The sequence below is a fragment of the Balaenoptera physalus genome (genome assembly GCF_965194825.1).
Source record: "Balaenoptera physalus genome assembly, chromosome: 8".
Lineage (NCBI taxonomy): Eukaryota > Metazoa > Chordata > Mammalia > Artiodactyla > Balaenopteridae > Balaenoptera > Balaenoptera physalus.
The window spans coordinates 100,834,790-100,855,089 of record NC_138887.1 but is presented as its reverse complement, the minus strand read 5'-3'; the positions used below and the strand labels follow the sequence as shown (position 1 = coordinate 100,855,089).

Genomic DNA, 20,300 nt, shown 5'->3' with positions numbered 1-20,300 from the left:
CAGAAAAAGAATCGTAGAAGTTGACAAGCTGTTTAAAATTCATATGAAAACACAAAAGACCTAGAATAGCCAAAACAACTTTGAAAGAGAATAACAAAGTTGGAAGACTAACATTATTGAGTTTTAAGACTTCTTATAAAACAATGTATAGAGAGTATACATACACACACACACACACACATATATATACACTGTCATATATATATATATATATAGAGAGAGAGAGTTTATTTTTGAAAAATATCCAAAGACAAGACAATTCAATGGAGAAAGGGCGGTTGTTTCAATGAATGAGGCTGGACAATGAACTTCAATCTATACCTCATACCATATACAAAATTAAGTCATAATAGATCATAGACCTAAATGCAAAATCTAAAACTATAAAGCTACTAGTAGAAAACATAGGAGAAAATCTTTGTGATCTTTGATTAGACAAATATTTCATAGATATGACACTAAAACACAATCAATAAAAGAAAATTTTGATAAATTGGATTTCATCAAAATTTAAAACTTCTGTTCTTGAAAAGACACTGTGAGAAGAATGCAAAAACAAGCCACAGACTGGGAGAAAATATTTGCAAAACACATATCTGATAAAGGACTTGTGTCTCAAATATATAAAGAGTTTTGAAAACTCAATAATAAGAAGAGACAACTCAATTTTTTTTAAGTGAGCAAAAATTTGAACAAACATTTCCAAGAAGATATATGGATGGCAAATAAGCACATGAAAAGATGCTCAACATCATTAGTCATTAAGGAAATGCAAATTAAAATCACAAAGAGATATTGCTGCATACCCATTATTGTATAGAATGCCTGATTAAAAAGACTGATCATACCAAGAGTTGACAAGGATGTCGAGGAACTGGAACTCTCATAAATTGTTGGTGGGAGTGTGAAATGGTACAAGCACTATAGAAAACAGTTTGGTAGTTTCTTAAAAAGTTAAATACATCTACCACATGATCTAGCTATTTCACTCCTGCATATTAAACTAAAAGAAAAGAGAGCATGTGTCCACACAAAAACTTATGTTTCAATGTTCATAGTAGCTTTATTTTTATTATTATTATTTTTTTGGTCCACGTCATGTGACATGCAGCATCTTAGTTCCCCCACCAGGGATTGTGGCATGTGGGATCTTAGTTCCCGCTGCAGTGGAAACTTGTAGTCTTAACCACTGGACCGTCAGGGAAGTTCCTTATAGCAGCTTTATTTTCTTAAATATTTATTTATTTTATTTATTTATTTTCTTTATTTTTTTTGGCTGCATTGGGTCTTCGTTGCGGCACTCGGGCTTCTCTCTAGCTGTGGCATGCAGTCTTCAGGGCGAGCGAGCTCAGTAGTTGTGGTGCCTGGGCTTAATTGCCCCACGGCATGTGGGATCTTAGTTCCCTGACCAGGGACTGAATCTGCATCCCCTGCATTGGAAGGTGGATTCTTTTACCACTGGACCACCAGAGAAGTCCCCAGCAGCTTTATTTTATTATTTCCAGAAACTCTATTCTGTTTTAATGTAAAGCATCATAAGTCAATAACATTAAGAATTATATTCATGTACCTACAGAATAGGGGGATTTGTCAAATCTGCTCTTTAATATCTAAATGATAGCTTGAATTAGCTCTCTGATGAAAATAAAATGTCACATATGTAATTTGAAATTTTCCAATTTTCCCTTTAACCAGTAAAAAGAAACAGGCGAAATTACTTATAATAATATATTTTAAAATGTAATATATAAAAATATTGTCATTTTAAAATTAACATATTAATAATGAGATATTTTACCTTTTTCAGATTAAGTTTGTAAAATCTGTTGTGCATTTTACACTTACTGCACACATGTTAAATATTGATTGGAAAGACTTTATCTGTATTTAGATTTCATAAAGTTTATAATCAAATTATTTGACACATATACTTGATTTTTTCCAAACATGCTTATTTTCCAAACATTTAAATGTGTCATATTTTAAAATTAATGTTTAAATAAAATTAAAATATAAATTCCACTGTTGTCCTAGCCACATTTCTTTTTTTTTTTTCTTTCTTTTTTTTATACAGCAGGTTCTTATTAGTTATCTATTTTATACATATTAGTGTATACATGTCAATCCCAATCTCCCAGTTCATCCCCACCCCCCCACGGCTTTCCCCCTTTGGTGTCCATATGTTTGTTCTCTACATCTGTGTCTCTATTTCTGCCTTGCAAACCGGTTCATTTGTACCATTTTTCTAGATTCCACATATATATGTTAATATACGATATTTGCTTTTCTCTTTCTGACTTACTTCACTCTGTATGACAGTCTCTAGGTCCATCCACGTCACTACGAATGACCCAATTTTGTTCCTTTTTATGGTTGAGTAATACTCCATTGTATATATGTACCACATCTTCTTTATCCATTCATCTGTCGATGGGCATTTAGGTTGCTTCCATGACCTGGTTATTGTAAATAGTGCTGCAATGAACATTGTGGTACATGTGTCTTTTTGAATTATGGTTTTCTCTGGGTATATGCCCAGTAGTGGGATTGCTGGATCATATGGTAATTCTATTTTTAGTTTTTTAAGGAACCTCCATACTGTTCTCCATAGTGGCTGTATCAATTTACATTCCCACCAACAGTGCAAGAGAGTTCCCTTTTCTCCACACCCTCTTCAACATTTGTTGTTTCTAGATTTTCTGATGATGCCCATTCTAACCGGTGTGAGGTGATCCCTCATTGTAGTTTTGATTTGCATTTCTCTAATTATTAGTGATGTTGAGCAGCTTTTCATGTGCCTCTTGGCCATCTGTATGTCTTCTTTGGAGAAATGTCTATTTAGGTCTTCTGCCCATTTTTTGATTAGTTTTGACACCAAAAGCATGAGGAGCAAAAACAACAAATAGATAAATTGGACTTTATCAAAATTTACAAATTTTGTGCTTCACAGGACACTGTCTTAGTCCATTTGAGCTGCTATAACAAAATACCACAGACTGAGCAGCTATAAACAACAGAAATTTGTTTCTCACTGTTCTTGAGGCTGGCAATCTGAGATCAGCGTGCCAGCATGGCTGGGAGAGAACCCTCCTCTGGGTTGCAGACTTCTCATTGTGTCCTCACATGGCACAAGGGGCTACGGAGCTCTGTGGGGTCTCTTTTATAAGAGCATAATTCCATTCATGAGGGCTCCACTCTCATGACCTAAGCACCTCCCAATGGCCCCATATCCTAATACCATCACATTGGGCATTACAGTTTCAACATATGAATTTCGACGGGGCACAAACATTCAGCACACACCATCGAGAAAGTGAAAAGACAACCTACGGAATGGGAGAAAATATTTACAAATCATATTGGATAAGAGACTTGTATACAGTACATATAAAGAACTGTTATAACTCAATAATAAAAAAGATAACCCAATTTAAAATGAGCAAAGCATCTGAATAGGAATGAAGTATTGATCCATGCTATAGTGTAGATAAATCTTGAGAACATCATGCCAAGTGAAATAAGCCAGTCAAAAAAGGCTACGTAATATATAATTCCATTCATATGAGATGTGCACAACAGCGAAATCTTTATGTAAAGAACATAGATTAGTGGTTGCTTAGGGCAAGGGTTGGGAGAGAAGAGCATGGGGAGAGGAGTGATAGCTAAAGGAGATGGGGTTTCTTTTGAGGTGATGATAATTGTTCTAAAATTGGTGATAGCTGTACATATTTGTGAATCTCCTAAAAATCATTGAATTGGACACTTTAAGTGGGTGAATTATACCCTATATGAATTATATCTCTATAAAGCTGTTTAAGAAAAAAAAAGGGGGGGGGGATTTATTAGAAAGATACAGGCTCATGTAACCCTAGGGTGGGGCTGAACCTGCTGGGCCCTCAGAGGCCCCGGAACTCTGGCCAGAGGAGGGGTCCTCACATAATCCCTAATTTACAGCATCAACACCACCCGGGAGCGCCTTAGAAAAGCAGATCCTTGGGCCACACGCAGACCTACCGAATCACATGCTCTGGGGGCGGGGCCCAGAAAACAGCATTTTAAGGACGCCTCTACATGAGGGATGCTGATGCAGGCTCAAGTTTGAGAATCACTTGAGCGCTGTGCAGAAGCCAGGAAGCTTCTACCTCACCTCTGTATGTGTTTCTTTCAGGGCACATGTATCCTCTGTTGTTACAGACAGATTTTCTGCACTGCCCGTCCTCTCCCACACCTCACAGCAGTTTTCATGATAGGAAATGGCCACCAACCGTTCCCGAATTTAAATCTCTTTTGGAGCACTAGCCAAATTGTGACTAGCATCCACTTCCAATTGCAAATTCTGGGGGAGGAACTCAGGGGACCCAGTTTGTGTAAGCAACCTCTTCAAGGTTGTTCCCAGTGTAACCTTTGAATGGAAGAAGGTTGGGATTGGGAAGGGCCAGTTCCCAGAAAAGAGGTGAGGGACGCCGAAAAAACAATGGGTATCCCTCATGGGAGGCAAGAGAAGAAAATCTAGGATGACTAACCATTGTCGTTTGCCTGGGACTTTCCTAGTTTTAGCACTGAAAGCCTCATGTCCTGGGAAAACCCTGGGTCCTGAGCAAACTAGAACTGGTCACCTGAGAATTGAAGGGTGGGGCGGGAAGGGAGGGGCTTTCACTTGGGGGTGGGCACAAAAGGAAGAGAAGGAGCTGGTAAGATTCTCAAGTGAGGGCATTTAGAGAGGTTGGTGCATTTTTGGTTGTCGCCATGACTGGGGTATGCTACCGACACTCCACAATGCTTGCGTCAGACTTGCACAAGGAAGAATCGTCCTGCCCCAAATGCCAGTAGCTCTCCTGTTGAGAAACCCTTCCGTGACAAAATGAAGGCACGACCAGCAACCTAGCTGCACATTAGAATCACCTGGAGCTTTAAGGTACCAAGATTGGAGCCCCAGACCTAGCCCCAGGGTTTCTGATTTAACTGGTCTAGAGAGGTACCCAGGCATCACCACCCCAGGTGATTTTTTTTCTTTTTTCTTTTTTTGGGGGGGCTGTGCAGGATATTCGTTTCGGCACGTGGGGTATTTGTTGCGGCATGCAGACTTCTTAGGGGATCTAGTTCCCCGACCAGGGATCAAACCCGGGCCCACTGCATTGGAAGCACTGAGTCTTACCCACTGGACCACCAGGGAAGTTCCCCCTCCCTCCGCCCAGGTGATTTTAATGTGCAGCTGGGTTGATAGGCACCATTGAGAATCAAAGTGACATCAGGGAGGGCTGAGCTGTGGGAGTTGAAGTCTTGGGAGGTGAAGTATTGGGGCACAGGGGGAAGAGGGAAGTTGGGATGTCTGAGGCTGTAGAGAGATCTAGAAGGCTGGAGGACAATGATGAGGGCGTTGGGTTTGTTCATGGAAAGAGGCCCTGGAGTCTGGATCCAGCAGCATGGAACCAGAGCAGGTGCGTGCTCAGTGCCTACTAAGAGTAGAGTGGGAGGGAAGGTGGATCTAAATATCTAAATTCTTCCAGAAGCAAGAGCCAGCTGGTAAACACTTTGACCCCAGGAATCAGGGAGATGCAGGCACTGTGACAGGTGTGACAGTGTTTACTGGTGCTTGGCTGGTGGAGTAGCCAAGCCTTTGGCTTGTTTACAGCCTGGGTAGCTCATTAAGCTACCGTTCCTCCCGTATTTGAAAAGCCTGTTGGTTTGGGGTAAAAACTTGTGATTTTTATCAATATCAGTATCTCAATATTTATCAGAATCTCAATAAGACCAGAAGTGACAGTTTGACTCCATATTTTTGTAAAACGGTAATTACTTCACAGTTGTTTACAATGAGCCAATTCCAAAGCACTTTCACGTGATCTTACTTGGTCCTCCTTGTGTGTTGGATGGGCAGGTATCATGCCCCTTTTTCCAGCTTATGAAGGTAGTTACTTGGCTAGAGTCATATGGCCATAAAGTGGTGGTGCTGGGACTGGCACCAGGGGGTCTAATTTTTAGGATAGCCCTCTTTCCACCATGCCGTACAAGAGAGAGTTATTTTTTTTCTCCCTACAGCCAAATGGAGTCTTCTGCATTTGTGAGGGAAGTGTAATCTGTCAGCCTGGGTGGGTTACAGTTTGACCCATATCATACCAGCCCCAGTGTATTGCTTAATACCCTGAAGTAAAACTGGACTAAAAGTCAAAAACCTATGGATATAATATGACTTATAGAAATTAATCTTGTTGGGAGAAAGCTACTTTTCCCCTCCTCCATGTCTGGCTTCCAAAGAGAAGAGTTCAACAGGTGAAGGAAGACTTTGTGAGGGATTAAGGAGAAGGAATCGGGGCAGCTTGGACCTTTACTGAACTGTGTATGTTTTTTCTCTACCATTGCCCCTGGGTTCTCTGTACAGTATTTTTTTTATTTTTCTGAAATGAATTTCACTTTGTTAATGTTCAGAAAAATTCAAACCTATTCTGTTTTCCCATCCCTGTTTATCAGAACTGTCCCTCAGGACATCCGTCTTTAAACTTTAAAGGCTCCTTTTGACTGTGGACAGTTAATTTGTGCTCTCCGTATTCCGTAGAAATTCATGATCTCTATTCACCATCCTACTCTCCCAGCCCCTCTCACCAGTTTGAATTTGCTTTGCAAGTGAAACTGGGGGGAAATCTGGCCACGACTGAGGGCAGTTCTGAGCTGAAGAACCAGACAAAGGAAGGCGATATCCTCAGCACGTGAGCCCTGAATGTGGGTTTAATTGAAGGAAAGAGGTTTGTTCAATGCTGGGTTTATGGCCGTCTCAGGTTGTGCAGCTGGAGGAATATGGTATAGAATATGTGCCCTATGGGTTGAAGTTGGGCCAGGAGAGGTCTGTGCTGTGCAGCCTTTTGGCAAACAGCCACTAAGATTCAGTCAACACTGGCTCCTGACAATTATGACTTCAAGTTTATAGTGTCACTGTTTGGAAAAAAACACCTGTGTTTTTTAAAAGTGAAAATAATCATTATAAAGAAAAATTCAAATCATAGCTTTATTAATGCATTTAACAAATATTTATTGTGTCCCTGCCATATGTCAGGCACCATTCAAAGCACTGGGGATATGACAGTGACCTAGAGTCTACACATTAATGTAGGGAGTAGCCAAAAAATAATAAAAATATGGAATATGTCAAGGGGTGATAAATGTTATGAAGAAACACAGACAAAAAAGAAAGTAGAAACCACTCAAAATCCCATCCCTGGAGATAACCTTTGTTAACAATTTGTTGAAAATCCTTCCAGACACCTCTCTACCTATATAGAAACATAGATATAATTTCATGTCAATGAGTATTTTCACATGCTGAGTCATAACCTGTTTCTTTTTCCAATAATATTTTCTGACATCTTTTCATGTCATAAATAAAAATTGACAAAATTTTTTTCCAGTTCTGACTTTTTTTTAATTTGGAAAATTTCAAACAGAGAAGTAGAGAGAATGGTATAGTGACCACAATTACCTGTCTCCTACATTTAATAATTGTTAACATATTTGTTTCATTTGTTTTGGGGGGGGCAGGGCTTATATCTGTTAAACTAAAGTACAGACTTCGTGAACATCTTACCTGTTCTGTTTCTACACCAGTGGGGTGAAGGGCAAGTCAATTCTGACACTACCTGGAGTTAGTATCAGACTCCACAGGCTTAAGGGCTCAGTTCCCCTCAAGACTGCCTTCACTTCAAATATCAGCCTTACTTCAGGGGTCCCCGGGCCACCGGCACTACTGACCAACTGGCTACAAATTCAGGGGTTCCCACTACCCCCACAGGTTTGATAATCTGCTAGAACAACTCACAGAACTCAGTTAAGTGCTACACGTATAATTAAAGATTTATTTAAAAGGCTATACATAGCAGGAGGTCTGGGAAGAAGACAGAACTCCCATGCCCTCTCTTGGTGGAGTCAGGGTATATCACCCATCTGGCATATTAACCTGTTCATCAATCAGAAAGCTCTACTGAGCTTCAATGTCCAGAGTTTTGATCAGGGTTTCATTACTAGGCATGGATGATTATACCAGTGTTAAGTGATTGCACTTAATCTGGTCCAAAGTTGCAACTCTCTAATCACATGCTTAGTCTTTCAAGTGACCAACCCCTATCTTGTCTTTTCATTGTTGAATTATAAGAGTTCTTTATATATTCTAGATACTGACCTCTTATCAGATATTTGATTTGCAAACATTTTCTCTCATTTTGTGGGTTATTTCACTTTCTTAATAGTGTTCTTTGACACACAAAAGTTTTTAGTTTTTTTTTTTTTAATTATTATTTATTTATTTATTTATTTATTTTTAGCTGTGTTGGGTCTTTGTTTCTGTGCAAGGGCTTTCTCTAGTTGCGGCAAGCGGGGGCCACTCTTCACTGCGGTGCACGGGCCACTCTTCATCTCGGTGCGCGGGCCTCTCACTATTGCGGCCTCTCTTGTTGCGGAGCACAGGCTCCAGACGCACAGGCTCAGTAGTTGTGGCTCACGGGCCCAGTTGCTCCGCAGCATGTGGGATCTTCCCAGACCAGGGCTTGAACCCGCGTCCCCTGCATTGGCAGGCGGACTCTCAACCACTGCGCCACCAGGGAAGCCCAAGTTTTTAGTTTTGATTAACTAAACTGATGAACTAAAATAGATAAATTGGACTATTTTCCCTTTTGTTAATTGTGCTTTTGGTGCCATATCTAAGAAACCATTGTCTAATCCAAGGTCATGAAGATACACTCCTGTTTTCTTTTAAGAGTTTCATAGTTTTATCTCTTACATTTAGGTTCTTTTTTATTTTTGGTATATGGTGCAAGGTAGGTCCAACATCATTCTTTTGCTTGTGGATATTCATAGACCTTTTAAACTGTACTGAGTTACTTGTCTTTCTTTGCATTTGGTCTGTAAACTCCATGAGGGCAGAGACCAAGGTGGTCTTACTAAATTTTTAATGAATGGATGAATTAGACAACCAAAATATCAAGTTTCTTTCCTTTTGTCAGAAATTATATCAACTGTGTACAGTAACACTGTTTTCATTGTGATATTGGTAGTTAAAATCTTTTGACAATAACAATTCAGAAACAAACTAATACACAGGATGACAGGGATTGTACAACTTAACAGGCTTTGGAACAAAACATTTGGATTCAAATCCTGATTTTCATTTAAGAAATGTGTAACCTTGGGCAGATTAATTACCTATTTCTTATTCCTTAAAATGGGGATTTACTTTGTATAATTGTTAAAAGGATCAAATAAGACCTCATAACTACAGTGCTTTACACATTGTAAGCATTCATCAAACGGTGGCAGTTATTTAATTAATTAATTAATTAATTAATTTTTGGCTGCCTTGGGTCTTTGTTGCTGCATGTGGGCTTTCTCTAGTTGCGGTGAGCGGGAGCTACTCTTCGTTGCATTGCACGGGCTTCTCATTGTGATGGCTTCTCTTGTTGCGGAGCACAGGCTCTAGGCGCGTGGGCTTCAGTAGTTGTGGCTTGCAGGCTCCGTAGTTGTGGCTCACGGCTCTAGAGCGCAGGCTCAGTAGTTGTGGCACATGGGCTTAGTTGCTCAGCAGCACACAGGATCTTCCCGGACCAGGGATGGAACCCGTGTCCCCTGCATTGGCAGGCAGATTCTTAACCACTGTGCCACCAGGGAAGTCCCAGTAGTAGTTACTTATTATTGCAAAGGAGAAGCAGCAATGTTTGGAAATTTTCTCCATAGTACAGATTCCAAGATTTATATTTTCTTTTGTGAATTGAGAATTGTTATACCATCGATGTTTGATTCGGAAAGAAAAGCATACACTAAAACACAATTCAGTGTGTTTGTGCAAATACTCTGGAGTCAGAGCGTCCTGGGCAATAGAATGAAATACCTTTTTGGGTGTCAGAATTTAGTGGAAAGGGGATTCTAGGCATTTTGTATTTATTTCAGTGTGGCACATTTTTCAGGTTTGTACAATAGTTATTTGATTACGCGTCTGTCTCCTCCATTAGGGTCTGCATACAAATCTTGTCTTAAATCATCTTTGAATTTGCAGTACAGTAGACACTCCACAGATGGTTGAATTGATGCGCCTTGTCCACGGGGGTCCGAAAGGAGTGTATGTAGAGGAATGGAGAAGTCGGAAGGGGTAGGAAAGACCTCGGATCCATTGCCAAGGAGAGGAGAGCTGCACAGGTGTGGGAGCCACGAGGGTCCTAGAGCTTCGGTCCGACGTAAGGAAGTAGAGAACCACTTCTTCCCTTCTCCCGGCCCGGTAGGGTCACTTCCGGGAGGGGGCGGCGAGACAAGAGGAGGCGTGCGGGGAAGGAGGCAGTTTACGCTGCACCAGGCGGAAGTGTGCCGAAGGTTTTGGTGCTGCCACTTCCGGTCCGGGTAAAGGCTGCTGAGGTACGCTGCATGGTCTGTGTCGGGCCGGGACAGCTTTCTGAGGGCAAGTCAGCGGGTCAAGAGGCGAGCACCGGCGTGTAGACTCAGAAGTCTGGAGTCTAGTGGTAAGATCGGAAAAACAACCAGGAACTTGAATACGATCTAACCTCTGTTTCCGAGGGGGTAACTTCCACGGGGAACCCCTCTGCCCTGGTAACGGCCAAAGAGGAGATGGCGCCAGTCAGGGAGCGGCCGTGGCCGACAAAGTGAGGAAGCGCGAAGGCAGAGCAGCCGGAGAAACCTCGGGAGAAAACACCGGAGCCATCGCTGCCGCCACCACCGCTACCACCATGGAAGGGGCAAAGCCGACATTGCAGCTCGTGTACCAGGCAGTGCAGGCGCTCTACCACGACCCAGATCCCAGCGGAAAGGAGCGCGCCTCGTTTTGGCTTGGGGAGCTGCAGCGTTCGGTGAGGGGCCGAGAGAGGCCATTCTGCGCCGCGGGGCAAGGGCGGGGTGGGACCTCGGCTGGAGCCGGCGCCCGGCCGTTGGCCTCCTGAGGTCCTCCTTGGGGAGGAGCTGCTGCCGCGGGGTGGGGCTGCGAAGCTACATCTACGCGGCTTTTCGGAAACTAGTTGCAGCTGGTCGGTCGCGAAGTGGCCCTTTCCCCACCCCGTAGAATCTGGTTTGTAGGTCCTGTACTTCTCGCTCGTGGCTTCGATCTGGTCCTCTAAGTTTCACCCTTGCTACTACTTGCTTCTTAGGCCTTGCTTTTCCGTTTTGTCTTTCTTCAACCAAATCCAATCCCAGTCTTTCTCTGTCTTCCACTTAAGGATGTTTTATCCTTCTCTCTTCGGTGTCCAGGTGTTACTCCGGCAGTTCCTTCCCACTCATAGCCTTACATCTCACTGTTTCTTGCTGCTTTTCTCTCTAGTTTGAGTACATTATTCTCGAAACTTCTCAGGTTTCTAGATCCTTATACACGTGAGTTTTCCCCGTGTTTTGGAGTGCAACGTAACGTAAAGAAAAAAAATCAGTTCTCGTTTCAGAAAATCTTTGCAGTTCTCATTTTGCTGCATATTGGTTTTCTAACCTTCTCTTTCCCCTGATTTTTAGCTTCTTTATAAGATACGGGTATCGTAGCTGCCTTGATTATTACAGATAATTGTGTCAGCATCCAATGAGGGGGTTAATTGCAACCTATTATACTTATTGTATTTCTGCGTTCTTTGAATCCCGTGTATTATGCTTCCTCCTCTAATTTTCCTACTTACCCTTGCAGTGCTTTAATTCAGTGTGATTATGTGTACTTGGTCATATTGCTGACTTTACCTTTCTTATTTTTGCATTTTATACGCCTAAGTATGTTTTAAAATTTGCTCCCTCCCCTTCCATTTCTTTTTTTAAACTCATAACTAGTACTTAAAGATGCTCTGCCCTTTTGAATCAGCTCCTAGTCTGTGAGTGCATAATAAGTATTTAAAAATTTGCAACTTTGAATATTACACTTAAAAAAAAAATCGGGAACCCAAGTCCTGGGTGACCTCATGGGAAGGGAAAGGAATAAGACTCACTGTAAGCTACACGAGAAAATCATTCATATGTGGTCTGTCTTAGTGTTTAGTTAGTTTTTGTGATCTGGGGAGCCACACATCCCTGATCTTAAAGTTTTCAAGGTAAAAATAGGAGAAATGCTACACCATACCAAAAGTCAGCCTTCCCTACTAAACCTGCTTATTGCTGTATGTATTTTAAATCAGTATTTTAGTGCTTACCATGTACCAGCAACTGCTAGGTGTTGGTATATGGAAATGAACCAGACAAAAAAAATCTTTGCTTGGCACAGGATATTTGTGATGTTTAAATGAGTTAATACCTACAAAGAGCTTAACAAAGTTCTTGGAACCTAGAACTCAAAATATGTTAGTAATTGTTATTTAAATATTAGTCACTTAGTTTCCACTAGTCTCTGTTACAGCCTTACATCATCACCATCATCATTATCATCACTGTTAACAGTCGGGTCCCAACAGGAACAGATGGCACACTTGAAATAGGCTAATTTGAGGAGGGTTTGTTTTATAAAGGTACTGTTTATAAAGATGTGGATATAATGGGGTGCCACAAAAGACAGTGTAGTACCCTGTAGCCAAACTGTTAACAGCCCTAAACCAGAAGAGGTAAGAGAGAGAGTGGTTACTTCTTGGACTCTCAGGAGAAATATGGAGTTGGCTGCCTTGAGAGGAATTGTAGTTTTCAGTTGAAGGGACATAGCCAGCATGAGGTGATTCTGCAGGGTGGAAGCTGGAGGAATAAATATCTACACCTTATTCTCCTAACTTCCTCCTGGGATTCCCCATTGGGCAAACCTAACCCTAAGCTAGGGGACTCAAGAACCTGTTGATCTGTTCCATAGAGGTCAGCATACTGGGGCAGAAAACATGGTAGAGAAGAGTGGAAAAGTGGACCTGGAAAATAGCACAGTCACACATCATCATTTTTAGGCAACTTCAGCATCTGGATTGACAATTCAGCTAACACTTTGGCTTCTTAATTCCTTTACTTTTTTCTAAGCCACCTGGTCACACAGTCACATCTTGGATCTTGTCATTGCTAAAAAGTCACCAACCCCCCCCAAATCACTAATTCACGCATTGAGCTCTGATCACACAACCAACTGAAATTCTTCTAGTTTGCTGGCTCAGGAATCTCAAGTAACGTCATGTAATAGTTTTTACTTTTTTGAAATCTTACATAATTTTAATTTTATCAAAATCAAGAACTTATTAATTTATTGTTAATTTAGTAATAAAAGTTATTATTGTTAAAATTTTAAAGATTTAAGCCAAACTTTAAAAACTTTCTAAAGTTATAAAATGGGAATAGTTTTACAATATTTAGGAAGAAAAAAGAGCAGTTTCATAGTTTCTCCTATGAAAGATGAAGATTTAGGCTTCCTCCGCTTCCTCACACCCCATCACTCATAGGTATACCTATGGTATACCACATTTTTGGTTAACATAGGTATACCACATTTCTGGTTAAATCATTACACATTGTGAATCATGAAGTGTGTATACCATGATAATTTCTTTTTTGTGCAACTTTTTTTTTGGTGGTAATCATTACCTTTTTCTTTTTTTCACGTTTGCCTTATTTTCTATATATCTACAGTAATTCATCCCAAACTCTCTGTTAGTAGGTGTCAATATCCTCTTAGTATGTTCACGCTGGTAATCCGTTTCCTTTTTTGGTGGAAAGAAACCTCTCCCGAGAGCCCTCTATCTCCCTGCTCCAATCTGGCCCGGTTGTTCTCCAGGTCTCTTGCATAATTATTATCCTGGGATCTCACTGTCCTTAGGGAATTCCTTTTTCTTTCTTGTATTGGATGTGCTGAATCCTGGATCCCATGATCTTTTCTTGAATTACTCCCTCATTTGACAGATAATTGAGAGGGGAGCCTTCATCTCTTCTCTCTCATTGTTGGTCTTTTTTCTTGGACCACTTCTATCCTGAGAGTTCTCTAGTCTTCTGCCTGGAGGTTATGAACTAGGCTGCCAGTGGCAGGTAGGAGAATGAACTGGAGGATGAATCTAACCGCTAAGTATGTAGACTTTAGTTTATTTAATCTGTTTTCAGTATGATACTCCTGTCCTTAGGTGAGTCTGTTGTCCAAGAGTCCAGAGTCCCTCTGCTTCAGTCTCCCCAAAGTAAACCTTGAGTTTTCTGTGATGGTGGGAGGATAGTATAGTAGCCTGGCCCCTCAGAGTCAGGGAGAAAATCTAGGAAACTAAACTGCTTACACAGATTTTGAAGCCATTCCTTTGTTTTTTGTTCTATCTGTGCATCTGTCTTCAGGTGTACCTCAGTACTTCTAATTCTTGAGCCTTACTGGGATTTTGCAAATGAATTAGTTTGCCTCTTGGCTTCCCCCATTCTTATCCCTTCCCCCTCCCTGCTACCAGGCAAATTTTAGCTTTCTCAGACCTGCTCTGAGAGTTAACACTCACCCAGCAGCTTTCTCCTTTTCACAATTTTGTTAATATCATTCTTGTTTCCATTTTCTGTCCTTGTGGGTTCCCTCATCCTTGGGGAAAAAAAAATCTTTTTACTCTGATTTTGGAGGGAATTTGAGGGCAAACAGATGTTTCAATCAGTTAAATTGTGTTAAACAGAAGTCTTAGTTCTTGAATTTCATCAAAACCTTATTCCATTGACTGGCCCTTTTTCTTTGTTAGGTCTTGTCTTTTTCCAGGGACTGTCGTTCTCATCCCTTTCTTCAATATACCACCAACCCTTCACCTCTGATTTGGTAGAACTTGAGCATGTGTATCCAATTGCTTCTCCTGTCCGATTTTAGTGCTCTGCATCTTATTATCTGAATTCTCAGGAACCTTGATCTTTTGGTTATCCTGTGTCTCACTTGTATCCTCAAACTCCCTCTTTACTGGATCCTTCCCATCAGCATTCACACAGCTGTAGTATCTCCCAGAATAAGCAAATGGTTTTTTGTGGGGAGGGGATGCAGCCTTTGTCTGGTTTTATGATTTTTAAATTTTTTTCTTACCTTTGTACTTTTACTATTACTTTTTCCCACTTCTGTCTTCAAATGAAGAAACTAGCCCATCTTTTCAAAGCCTAGCTAGCTTAAATTCTTTCTCCTTAAATTCTTAACAGATTCTCTTCCGCTGAAAGTCATTTCTGCCCCTGCCCCAACACCGAAAGCACTTTAATTGCATTTATCATTTTTTTAACCTTTTTGAAAATTTGTTTTGTCTCCCCCAATAGACAGTAGGATCCTTTCAGATGTTTATATAATCTGATACCCATAGTTGAAGGAATAAACCATGATTATTAAGAAATGATCAAGATGTCTGACAGTTTGTTTTTTTTTGAACATCTTTATTGGAGTATAATTGCTTTACAAGGGTGTGTTAGTTTCTGCTTTATAACAAAGTGAATCAGCTATACATATACATATATCCCCATATCTCCTCCCTCTTGCATCTTCCTCCCACCCTCCCTATCCCACCCCTCTAGGGGGACACAAAGCACCGAGCTGATCTCCTTGTGCTATGCGGCTGCTTCCCACTAGCTATCTGTTTTACATTTGGTAGTGTATATATGTCAATGCCACTCTCTCACTTTGTTCCATCTTACCCTTCCCCCTCCCCGTGTCCTCAAGTCCATTCTTTATGTCTGCGTCTTTATTCCTGTCCTGACCCTAGGTTCTTCAGAACCATTTTTTTTTTTTTTTTTTTAGATTCCATGTATATGTGTTAGCATACAGTATTTGTTTTTCTCTTTCTGACTTACTTCGCTCTGTATGACTCTAGGTCCATCCACCTCACTACAAATAACTCAATTTCGTTTCTTTTTATGGCTGAGTAATATTCCATTGTATATATGTGCCACATCTTCTTTATCCATTCATCTGTCGACGGACACTTAGGTTGCTTCCATGTCCTGGCTATTGTAAATAGAGCTGCAGTGAACATTGTGGTACATGACTGTTTTTGAATTATGGTTTTCTCAGGGTATATGCCCAGTATTGGGATTGCTGGGTCGTATGGTAGTTCTATTTTTAGTTTTTTAAGGAACCTCCACACTGTTCTCCATAGTGGCTGTATCAGTTTACATTCCCACCAACAGTGCAAGAGGGTTCCCTTTTCTCCACACCCTCTCCAGCATTTATTGTTTGTAGATTTTTTGATGATGGCCATTCTGACTGGTGTGAGGTGACACCTCATTGTAGTTTTGATTTGCATTTCTCTAATGATTAGTGATGTTGAGCATTCTTTCATATGTTTGTTGGCAGTCTGTAGACACACAGTTTCTTAAAAATGTTCCTGAATGCATAGCTGCTTGTAGCACCTCCAGAGGGGCAGTTGGATGACTCAGATTTGTCTTTTTCTATGAATTGCATTTATTTTTGCTGCTTCTCTCTAACATATCCATGGATGATTGAAAATAAACAATATTATTCAGCCTCCTATGATGCTCTGTTTTCAGTCTTTCCAATCTTTTTTTAAAAGGCAGTCTTTATGAGATAAGTTTTTTTACCTTCATTTTATGCTTTGAACGACTTGAGTACAGAAAAGGAGAGGAACTTTTTGACACAATAAGCCTTTCTTGAAGTGGTCACTAAGTGACATTTTAAACCAAAAATCTGTTTTAGAGTAGTCACAAAACATGCAGTGTAGTAGCATAGTGTTTTAATTTTCAATTTGAAATTGGTAAAGAATTCCCTTGTGGTCCAGTGGTTAGGACTCTGTGCTTTCACTGCAGAGGGCCCTGGGTTCAGTCCCTGGTTGGGAAATTAAGATCCCACAAGCCACGCACCGTGGCTGGGAAAAAAAAAAATCTACTTTAGTTGAAAACAGAAAATGTAGTAACTAAAATTATGCCATATAAAGTAGCATCGAAAACTGTACAGTCCCTAAGAAAATTAACAAAAAAATGAAATTGGTAAGGAACAAAATTTGCCTGGTTTGTTTCAAAACCACTTTGAATAATATACGTTTTGAAAAACTATTATCCTTACTTCCCTCTTCCCCATACTTACTAACCTTACAGTCATTTAGTATAGTTATAATGATCCTGGTGACAATAGATTTGGTATAACGGTATAATTTGGACATGGTTCAGCCCATGCTATGAGTTAGCATCTTTTCTCTTTCTCTGGTATTTGTATAAAACAGCCATTTTCTGAAGAATCTACATTCATTAAACTTTTTTTCCACCAAAATTCTTGGAAACAGCCTACAGCCATGGTTTTGTTTTATGGGATAGGCAGATATCACTGATGTCTTCAAAGTGTTTTAAAAGAAAAAATTATTTTGAGACAGATCTTAAAGGAAGCCTATTTAACAGTGGACTACTCTGAATACTTAGTTTCCTTTGTCCACCTCTAGTAACCAAAATTAGTAGACAGTGCTATGGAAGGAAAGACCATCTCTTTATAGGGCTAATTAATTGTGCTACTCATTTGTTCTAAGTTTGTAATTTAGATTATAAGAAGGAGACTACTTTCACAGAGACCATCTGTGGGTTAGAGGTTATCTCAAAAGTTTCGTAGTTCAGTCTGTAAACTGAAAAGGAATGATGAAAAGAAAAAAAAGCATAAATCAACTGGAATTGATGGCATTGTAGTGTTTGGTTTATCACATATCCTTGAGAATTTTCTTCTTCTAAATATATCAAGAAGGTCATGGGTCATGGAGTATCAGCTTCAGACTTCTTTCCTAGTAATTTTTCTCTTTGGAGTTTCTTGATTCTTTAGCCTAGTTCTAAAACCTAGAGTCTTTGTTTTTGCTCTAGTAATGCAGTCATTGATTTGATTTACCTGAAAATCTAGACATCTTTTAATGTTTCTGCTCTCATCCTCCAGTCAAGTGACTCTTAAAACATAGACATGTTTTTGAAGGGCAAGCCTTCTAGAAAACAGAAAATGTTCATGTACAACTTCTTTGGGGTCAGTTAGTTCAGTGAACATAGGAATACTGTATACTTTGCATTGCTGGAAAATGGGAGTGTGTAAGTAAATGATGAAAACCAAAGACCTTTCAACTGAATAGTATACCACTCTGGCTATATTGTCTAATATGATTGCCATTACCCACATGGCTATTGTGGCTGTTTAAATTTAAGTTAATTAAAATGAAGTTAAAATCAATTCCTTAGTTGCACTGCCACATTCCAAGTCTTGGACAGTGCAAATATAGTCATTTCATGTCCTTGCTGTATTGGAGCTTATGAATGAGAATTTGTGATGGTATTTCTGTTGGCATGATAGTCTGTTATCTGGTGGCATTCATCTGTATTTGGATTAGTTTATTTCTCATCTTCCCAGGCCTTGGACCAGAGTCAATAGTTTGAAACAGGATATAAAATGATCTGGATACTGCTACATTTTCTAAGTTGCCATTTTAACCGTTTTTAGGCGTACAGTTCAGTGGCATTAAGTACATTCATGTTGTGCAATCATCACCACCACCCATCTCTAGAACTTTTTCGTCTTCCCAAATTAAAACTCTGTACCTGTTAAAGAATAATTCTCCATTTCCTCCTCTCTTCAGCCCCTGGTAACCACCATTCTACTTTTTTTTTCCTCTAGGAATTTGACTACTCCTATTACCTTATGAGTAGAATGATACAATATTTGTCCTTTTGTGTCTGGCTTATTTCACTTAGCATAATATCTTCAAGGTTCATCATGTTGTAGACTATGTCAATTTCATTCCTTTTTAAAAATTATGGTGAAATACACATAGCATAAAATTTACCACTTTAACCATTTTTTTTAAAAAAATTTATTTATATTTATTTTTGGCTGTGTTGGGTCTTCGTTTCTGTGCGAGGGCTTTCTCCAGTTGCGGAGAGCGGGGGCCACTCTTAATCGCGGTGCGCGGGCCTCTCACCGTCGCGGCCTCTCCTGTTGCGGAGCACAGGCTCCAGACGCGCAGGCTCAGTAGTTGTGGCTCACGGGCTTAGTCGCTCCGCGGCATGTGGGATCTTCCCAGACCAGGGCTCAAACCCGTGTCCCCTGCATTGGCAGGCAGATTCTTAACCACTGCACCACCAGGGAAGCCCGACTTTAACCATTTTTAAATGTGTAGTTCAGTGGCTTTAAGTACATTCACATTGTTGTGCAACCATCATCACCATGCATCTCCAGAACTTTTTTCATCTTGTAAAAGTGAAAATCTGTACCCATTAAACACAGTTAACTAACTCCCCATTTCTCTCTCCCTACAGCCCCTGGCAGCCACCATTCTGCTTTTTGTCTCCATGAACTTGACTACTCTAGGTACCTCATATAAGTAGAATCATACAGTATTTGTCCTTTTGTGACTGGCTTTTTTCCCTTAACATAGTGTCCTCAGGGTTCATCCATGTTGTAGAATGTGTCAGAATTTCATCCCTTTTTAAGGCTGAATAATATTGTATGTACCACATTTTGTTTACCTATTCATCTGTTGATACACACTTGGGTAGCTTCCACGTTTTGGCTATTGTGAATACTGTTATGAGCACAGGTGTACAAATATCTGTTGGAGTCCCTGCTTTTAATTCTTTTGAGTATATCACCAGAAGGGGAATTGCTGGATCATATGGTAATTCTGTGTTTTTTTTGAGGAACTGACATACTATTTTCTAGATTTTGCAGAATTTTAAGCTCTTGTTTTTTTTGTTTTGTTTTGTTTTGGCCGAGCTATGTGGCATGCGGGATCTTTGTCCCCACCTGGATCGAATCTGTGCCTCCTACAGTGGAAGCGCGGAGTCTTAACCAGTGGACCGCCAGAGAAGTCCCATAAGCTCTGTTGAACTTAAAAACATTTAATTCTTAGAAAGTTGCGCTTGCTCAGATTACCTCTCCTGTGTTTCCCTAGCTTGTACCCTGGTACTGAAATATTACCAGAGAGTGTTGTACTGTTATATAGGTGAAGTTCCAGAGAGAAGCTTTATTTCTCTTTACTGGAAGTTCACAGTACTGCTAATGGGGATAATTTTGTAGTGTTTGGCATGCAGAACCCCTTGAAAGTACCGATTTAATTTTCCTCTTTCTGGTTAGAGTTCCCAAAATGAAAATATTATGAAATTTGTATTTTTTTTTTCTTTTGGTAAGAAATTTTCTGTTAACAGAGTTTACATTATATTTTTTACTTTTTTTTTCAAGCCCACAGCACTCTGCAGTTTTTCTCCGTATTAACTGTTTACTTGTATTTTCTGTCTCAGCCATAGTTAATACCATTTATACAGATGGCCCTAAAGCAGAAGAATACACTTAGAACTAGTCTTAAAAAGGTACATGTTTTTACATAAGCACTCAGAGTTTTCTAACACTATAATGCATTTTTTATTAAACCTTAAGCTAGACATCTCATATTTCTATACAATTAAGAAACTTGAATCTTCAGCATTGTGTTAGTGTA

The 20,300-nt window shown here is 40.1% G+C and overlaps 1 protein-coding gene across 6 annotated transcripts in view; it reads left to right on the top strand.

The window, feature by feature from the left end:
• Nucleotides 1–7,438: 7,438 nt before the first annotated feature.
• Nucleotides 7,439–20,300, top strand: part of TNPO3 (transportin 3) — an 82,780-nt gene continuing 69,918 nt past the window's right edge. For 2 of the 6 annotated variants that reach the window (XM_082472906.1, XM_082472905.1), the window contains exon 1: nt 7,448–10,835. Coding sequence is in view for 2 of the 6 variants with exons in the window: in XM_082472904.1 (XP_082329030.1) it covers nt 10,716–10,835 (120 nt within the window). In the remaining 4 variants the exon portion in view is untranslated. Of the gene's footprint in view, nt 10,836–19,122; nt 19,175–20,300 lie in introns of all 6 variants that reach the window. The other 4 variants (XM_082472908.1, XM_082472904.1, XM_082472903.1 and 1 more) reach the window with 4 other exon arrangements.